At 54.5% G+C, this 7939-nt stretch overlaps 1 protein-coding gene across 1 annotated transcript in view; it reads right to left on the bottom strand.

Moving 5' to 3' along the window:
• Nucleotides 1-2284: 2284 nt before the first annotated feature.
• Nucleotides 2285-7939, bottom strand: part of Znf423 (zinc finger protein 423) — a 288102-nt gene continuing 282447 nt past the window's right edge. Inside the window, exon 8 of the mRNA XM_021656686.2 lies at nt 2285-2915. Coding sequence (XP_021512361.2) covers nt 2886-2915 — 30 coding nt within the window. The 3' untranslated portion in view covers nt 2285-2885. The remainder of the gene's footprint in view (nt 2916-7939) is intronic.

Here is a 7939-nt window from a genome sequence, read left to right as displayed (position 1 = left end):
TGGGTCAAAGTTTGAGTGCTCATCACCCCAATCCAAAGAACTCATCCCGACTAGGAGGGAGGAAACCCAGATGGGAATTCCACATTATCTAAACAAGAAAGAGCGAGCTGGGAGTCAGAAGGCCCACTCTGTGGTTGGGGGAGGGGAGGCACTAGATCTTCCTAGAGCAGCTTCCCCAGTGACCAAAACTCTTACCGTTCTGCTTCCAGAAGCTCTGGGAGGGTGTTGAGAACAGGGACACGTGTCCCAGGATTCCCGGGTCATTCCCAAGCCTGGGCAAAATCCCTCTGCCTACAGATTGAGCCTCGACGGTCTCCACTTGTAGAGGCACCTACCAAGAAAGTAGGCCTCTGGACACCCACCCCCAAAGCCAAATGCAAATGATACAGCTGGCTTCCCGCATCCGCCCGGCTAATGGTGGCCTGGGAAGAAGGCCTGGCCTCACTTTGCTCACAGCCGAGCCACAGGCACCGTCACATAGATGCCCGGGCTGCGTGGGGAACCGGCTCACTCAGCTCTAAGTCACTGATTTATAGCCGTGCCCCCACTCCCCACCCCAAACGCCGCTTGACAGCGACGAAGGCGAGTCCCAGCCCCCATCCCGCAGGAAGTGGAGAGGGGCGCTCAGCTGCCGCGATGGGGGCACAGCCAGCGGAGAACAATGGGGCTGGGCGAGGGGAGTCGGCGGGGTTCCCTGGCAGCCTTGTCACCGCCATAAACCTCATTACCTCGCCGTCCCCCAGGCCGCCTCTCTCCTTACCCAAGGCAGCAGCCGGCTTCGCCGCTGATTCCCACTCGGCGTGAAAAGCTCTTAAACCCCCCGCTGTATTTTTAATGGGGGCAGTGACTAATTTAGCCCTACGCCACCAACCGTCAAATCACATCTTCTGTTGGTACTTACTGAGGGCTCACCTGGGCTGCATGGGGCTTGGATAAATCCGGAGCTAGAGAGCGCCCAAGGGAGCGAGGTGGTGAGCTCGGGGACCTGGCCGGACAGCCTCCGCTGCCTGCAGACGGCGTTCCGGCCCCACCCGCTCCTAGCGGCCGCTTTGGGAAGCTTAGCGCCTACCCAACTTTGAGATCTCCCCAGAAAGGGCCAACCCCAACAGGGACTGAACATTGCGGCTTTCCACCTTGGCCCACCTGCACTCCAAGGCGACTTTCCCGTTTTTACGATCAGGGGCAGGCTCGTGGAGTGAATCCGTAGGCCAAAGTTCGCTTCGCAACCTGGGAAGCGCCAACCCCTAATCCTTGTAGGCAAAAAGAGGAAGGGCCTCCTACAGGTCACCGGAAACCCCTGGCTAGGAACCCCCTAGAAGATGAGGAGCCTAATTGCTCCAAATTCCGTTGACTCGCTATCACATTATAATTAGGTGCAATCTGTCTGCTTCATTTCCGCTCTCCTTGCCCCGGGTGAAACGCGAGCCAGAGAGGGTTCCCTGCACAGGGTCCAGCCTCGAATAGGCGAGTCAGACCAATTCTGTGATCTGTAGGAATGAAGTAGAGTAGGAGGCGGTCCGGGGAGCCTGCCGCAGTTCCGGGGTGAGGCCCCGGCCAGAAGGCTAGTGTGAAGCTAGGGATTCGCACCACCGCCGTCTGTGTGCCATTGGCCTTTGAGGACTGACTTCTGGAATTCTGCAACGGGAACACCTGCTCGTCCTGCTTCAGTCCTGACCCGGGCCCCAGGTCTCGGTTGGAGACGTGCTAATTCCGCCTTACTCCACTCTGGAGCCACCAGCCCTGACCTCACCCGGCTGGGTAGCTGCTGCCCCCTCCCCTCACATCCTATGTCTCGACTGAAGCCAGATGCTTTCTGCTGCCCCGGCCCCGCGAGGGGCCCCTCTATCTGCCGCCGTTCTAATGGAGAAATGGCAGCATCAAGGGAATGGCGTGGTTGGGAGTCAGTCATTAACATGTGATAGGGACACGGAAATGCTGCCTGCGGCCCGAGCCTCAGTTTCCCTATCCAGAAATGACAAGAGAAGTGCACTTGATCTTTGTGGATTCTTTCTTCTCTGATTTCAATGAGCCCTGCGGCTCATCCGGCCCTCAGGAGTTGGTCTAGGGCACTTCTTTCTGCGGGTCTATTGTGAGGAGTCCCCAGGGGCCTGTGTGAGCCCATGGGAACTCCCCGAGACACACCTCCTGCCAGCCCCTTGCGTTGCGGAGGAGAGAGCCAGGCGGTGTTGCTGATCGCATGGATTCCCTTTATTGAGCTGAGCTAGCTACTGCAGTCAGATCAAGTCACATTTAAAAGCAGGCCATCCAGTTGCACGGAAACCGATTATATTCATTACAGAGCTTTAATCACTGTCCGGTGAACTGGCAAATCCAATCAAAGCATTAGTCTTTAATTAAAAAATTAAAAGGAAATATTCAGACAATAGCCAAGCAATCACATCACGATGCACAATTACCTAGAATTGCAATTAAAAAGTAGTTAACCGAAGGGGGAGAAAGAAAAACAACAACAACAACAAAAAAAAAACAAAAAAAAAAAAAACAAAAAGAAAGAAAGGAAAAAAAGCAAAGAAAAAAATCACACTAATCTTTAAAAAAAACTATCAATACAATACAGGAAGGAACAAAGGACAAGAGCCTCAAAAGCAGGTTTCTCTAACGCTAGAAATGTACTCTGCGGCGAGAACTCTAAGAGCACGCTAGCTGTAGCAGGACAATAAAAAACACTGAGCATGGAATACTTTTAATCTCTGCCATTAATATTCATTTCCAGCTGCTTATAATAGCAGCGCCTCATGGCCAAATCATTAGAGTTTTACATCTGGGTTGCAAATGACACTTTGATTGGATGTAATGTTCAAATGGCCCTCCCCACGGCGTCTCCGGCAAGCCTTCTGCAGAGAGGTGTCCTGTCGCGAGGTCCCTCACTGCGCGTGCTGGCTCATCGTGTGGTTCTGCAGAGGCGAAGAAAGGAGACACGCATGAGGGCAGAAGAATGGCGAGCATGCCTGTCCCCTCCCACCCGGGGCATGGACGCCGAGAGCTGCAGAAAACGGCTCGATCATTACAAAACAAAACGCGAAAGCAAAGAGTGCTCGGGGGACGCAGCTGCCAAGGCGCCACGTCGATCCGAGCTTGGGGATCGGTTCCTGTTGCTGCCAGCCTGGGTTCCCCGTAAATTGTTATTTATCTGTTTATTTCTATTTATTTATTTATTTTAGACCGTTCGGGTCGTACCTGAGGGATGGGCTACGTGGAGGGAGACGGAACAGCCGGGGAGGTGGCAAGAGCGAGCACCACCTCTCTTTCCCTCCAATGGCGAGGAGGAAACTGCCGGCCTGCAGGCTGCCTCCCCACCCCACCTCACCCCACCTCCGCACCCCCTCTCCGTCCCTTGCTCACTGCTCTGAGCCTCGCAGGAGGAGACCGCAGATGTGCAGAGCAGCGCGGCTGCCCAGAGGCACCCGAGTGAGCGCAGACGCGCCAAGGCGGTGGGTGGGCGATGCCCGTAGCCCAGCCTGGGGACAGGTCACCCAGCAGGGAAGGTCCTGGGAAGAGCCTGGAACTGAGCTCCCAGGGTCCTGGCAGTGTGGTCACGTGAGAGGGAGGTGGTGCGCTCCGGCCGCTTAGGCCTGGGAAGCCAGGGCCCAGGTGGGACCTTGTAAGCCCTTCCTTCTCCACAGCCCACGCACATTTTTCCTCCTGCCAGCACCAGCGGGGCGGGCAGGGCGGGCAGTGTGGGTCTGTTTCCACCACAGCCAGCAGCCTGGGGATAGGGGTGGATTTTGGCTTCTGAAACCTGGTCTTTTTGTTTCTTTTCTGCCAGTGGTAGTACAAATTCAGACCATTATTGTCCCAGCTTCAGGCGGAGGTCCGCCTCAACACCTGGAGATGAAAAACAACATCCTCTAGGGACGAAGTCGCAGTGCTGCGACCCATCCTCATTTAAGGGCTTTTTAGTATACCCCTGTCTCCTAGCCTGGGCGCCCCACGAGGAGCCCCAGCCGGCTGAGAGCAACGGCCTGCATCTCTGTCACTAACCACCAGGGGGCAGGAGAGGCGCCGTGACTTTCTCCCAGACTCCAGTTCTGGCTTCCAGAAGGACTAGAGGACCAGACTTTTTTTTTTTTTTTCCCCTATCACGTCTGAGAACTTGGTATGGATGGAGATGGGACCACAGCTACTCTCCAGGATAGGTCCTCTTGGCATGCACGCAGGCCACATACGGACACAGACGCAGCACCGCTTTTGATTCTCACTAGACATCATGAGGAAAGTGAGACTCAGGCAGAAAAAATACCAGGCCGCTGTCAGCCTGCTAGCACCCAAGATGGGCTGATTCAGTACACCCAGTGGGTACATCGGTCCACCAACTACCCACCGCACCCTGCTTCAGAACCCTGCTCCAGGCTAATGCCAGAGTGACCTTGCTCCTCAAATGGGAGGTCCAAGGTCCAGAGCCTGAGGAGGGGTCCCGGGTGGTTTCCATGGGAACCCCATCCGCCAGCCACGTGGAACTGAAAGCACCTTACATTCAGATCTGCCCTCCTTGTAACTCTGGACCTGTGCTGCGCTAACACTCCTCCAGTGCCCTCCTAACCAGGCGTCCCTCCAGTGCTTCGGACATTCATATTGCTCGCCGTGCCTGCATTTCCCATGATAACACCTCCTGACCAGCACCCACATGAGCCTGTGCACTTCCTGTGCTCAGGCCTGGCTGCCTCTGCTGAGCAGAACAGTACCTGGCCCAAGGCCACATGCTGTGCTTCCCGTGCCCAGTGGTAGGTGTGGTAGGCACAGCTGCCTGGGAACAAAACAGTTAACGCAGGCCTAAGGTGCTAACCCACGCCTGGGTGGAGAGGTGGTGTGAATGTGCACTGGGGAGCATGCAGTGAGTTCTGGGTGTGAACCATCTCCAAAGACAGCAGGAAGCCAGGCAAGCCCCTGGCAGGTTGCTCACCTCCATTTTGGGAGGAGTGCCTGAGAACCTGGGAATAATGTGACACTGGCAATCCCTAGGGGTAGAGAGCCATGCCTTGGACCACTGGCTAGGAAACTCTAAATAAATAACACTTCTTGGAGCCTTCTTCCTTCAGGAGCAATAACAGCACGTGCTTTTTAGGTTAGACTTATAAAGGAACTTCCTCCAAGAGAGCTCTAAGGCAGATGAGAAAAAATTACCTTCCTAAAGTTTTGCTCTGCCAACAACAGCCCAGGATATCACAGCAGAAAGAAACGTCCCCCCTCAGTGCTTCCAACGTGACCAGCACCAGACAGAGAGCCTTCAGCCTGTGTCATCAAGTACCTGCTAGGTGTTCTGCTCTGAGCTGGGCCTGTGAGGCAGGGAAGATTACAGCTGGACCCATCTCTACAGGGGTCAGATGCAGCAGTGAGAAACACAGAAGAATTAATGGTAGCAACAGTAGGCGGGGGTTGGGGAAGACAAGGTCACAGGGTGTCCGAGCACACATTGTGTGTGCGTATGTGTGTGTGTGCACTTTTAGCAAGGCTGCTCACGGGGCTGGATGCTCATCCAAGGAGGACTTCACCAAAAGGCAGTCTCTGAGGAGGCAGAGGAGTATCCAAGATCCATCGCTAAGGCTCCCCAAACACCGTGCCAGGCACATCTGCAGTAGCACTTTTCCAAAGCCACGCACTGCTTCAGGGCTTCTGATGGCTTCTCCCCCCCCCCCACCGCCTCTTTCAAGACCATTCTAGCTCCAGCCTGTCTCTTCCTCTAGTTACGCTTATGTTATATTTAGTTTCTTCAGAGAAGGGGAAAAAAAATCAGGTTTTAAAAGATGCCCTCCATCTTAGCAGTTGAGCACTTCCCAGAACCATAAAGGCTGGCAGTGGGCCGGCCAAAGGCTGAGAGGAACCTGGCCAGGACTCCTGGCACCCACAGGCCTCACTGCCTGCCAGGGAGACACAGGTGTGGGGCAGGGAAGCAGGTGAGGAAAATGAAGCGGAGGCATGGTGAAGGCTCTCGGCTCCCCGCCATCCACTGGGGCAGCGCTCTCGTGCACTCATGGATGAACGGGTTCCCATGCTGCCCTGACTCAGGGCCTCTTCCTGAGGCGCGCATGCTGCTGGTGTCTGGCTGAGCCCACCTCGAGGAAATCCCCTTTGTGCTAGTGGTTCTTTAACCCACAGAATCTTCATGGCCCTTCTGTTGGGTGACAGCTGTTAACTTCTTGCTGGATTAGTGTCGGGTATGCGCTGGGCACAGGAGCAGTGGGCTGTGTGTGGACCCTGGCCGAAGGACTGTCCTCAGACCCTAGAGCACATGGAATGGGTGGCCCAGCTAGAAGGTCACAGAAGGTCTAACTGGGTACAGAGCTGGACCTCCACCTACTTTCATGGTCCACATTTTTTTTTTTTCTCTCCAGACAAGAGTTTCTCTGTGTAGCCTTGGCTGTCCAGGACTTACTCTGTAGACCAGGCTGGCCTTGAACTCACAGAGATCTGCCTGACTCTGCCTCCCGAGGAGCTGGGATCACAAGTGTGCATCATCTGGTCTGCAGTGTAGGTCACATCTTCTAGGTCTGGGTTTCAGGTTCTGTTCCTTGGCCTGCGCCTTGCTTGGTCTCTACAACCTGCCCACCAGCATCATGATTGAGGAGACAAGTATTTCAGCATCTTGGCAGGCTGGTAGCATAAAGAGACAGGGCTCCTACTGTCCTGGAGGCATGATTCTAAGCTTGAAGAAACATCTCAGCCTTGTAAATCACCTTGCCTGGCTCTCCCCAAATACCCCCATAGACCCTAGCCACCCTCCTAGGTGACCACAAACAGGAAGGCAGCTTCAGTGACCTGTTAGGTACCTTAGTGGCTAAAATGGGCTCCATCCTATGTTCAGTGTTAGCTGTCACTTGCCAGTCATGGGACCTAGTAGCAAGTTCTTACCTCAAGGTCTGCGGGTTGCCTCTTTCTGAGATGCCACTAAGACTAAGGAAATGATGGTCCTCATGGGAGCTACCTACAGACAAGCACCCCGGGCAGAGTGACTGCTTGCTCCCTGGTAGGACCCTCATAACCATTAACAGCTGGGGATACAAGGAAGTATCAGGGTCCCAGTGTCCCTGAAGTTGACTGCTTTCAGGAAATGTCTTGCACGGCTCTGCCCTCAGGAAAGCAGGTCTCTCCCTCTTCATCAGATCTGGCTGGATATTTGTTTTTCTCTTCTAGTAGGAGGGTGTGGTAACAAGAAGGGACCCAGGAGAGGCTATGATAGAGGGAGGTGTATATACCAGGATCCATCCATCCATTTATGTATCCATATATCCATATATCCACCCATCCATATATCCACCCATCCATCCATCCATCCATCCATCCATGCATCCATTTCACAGACATTCACTGAGTCTGTGAGGTCCCGGGCTGTACACTGAGCATGCAGATAAAGACACCCTGACCCCTCCCTTGTGGAAACACTGCCAGGGTAGGAAGTCTGGACTCAGACATCAAAGAGACTAAGAAAGCAGGGGGGAAAGCCTCATTCCTCGAGACCCGGCCCAGGCTTGTTGCAGACACACTCATCGCTCAGACACCACCAACAGCTCACTCTCTTTACCCACTTTGCACGAACCCCACCTATCATCATGTTCCTCACCCATGCTCTCGCTGTTCTATAGGGCCTTCCTCTTGAAGACGCTTCACCTTCCTCGGCTCCTAGTCCCTCATCCTACCACCGTGCCAATCCCTAGCTGGCTGCAGCTATGAGAAACCCTCGCGACCCTGATTTTACAGACCACGGACCAAGCCCTAGAATGGTCCTTAGTCTGAAAGTTTGTTTTCAGTGACAGACAGCTGCTTTAGCCTGGCTTGGCTGAGCAGGGCTGCCGTAGGGCTCCATTCATTGTGCCCATTTCGCAGTCAAGGAGGTTGGCCTTGGGCAGTGGACAGGTGAGAAGGAGACAGCGTGGAGGCCAGCCTCTGCCAGGTCTCCAGTGGCAGGATTTCATGGAGAGCAGCA

Source organism: Meriones unguiculatus, chromosome 10 (assembly GCF_030254825.1).
Source record: "Meriones unguiculatus strain TT.TT164.6M chromosome 10, Bangor_MerUng_6.1, whole genome shotgun sequence".
NCBI classification, from domain to species: Eukaryota; Metazoa; Chordata; class Mammalia; order Rodentia; family Muridae; genus Meriones; species Meriones unguiculatus.
Note: the sequence above shows the minus strand (reverse complement) of the source record. Positions and strands in the feature narration are given on the sequence as shown.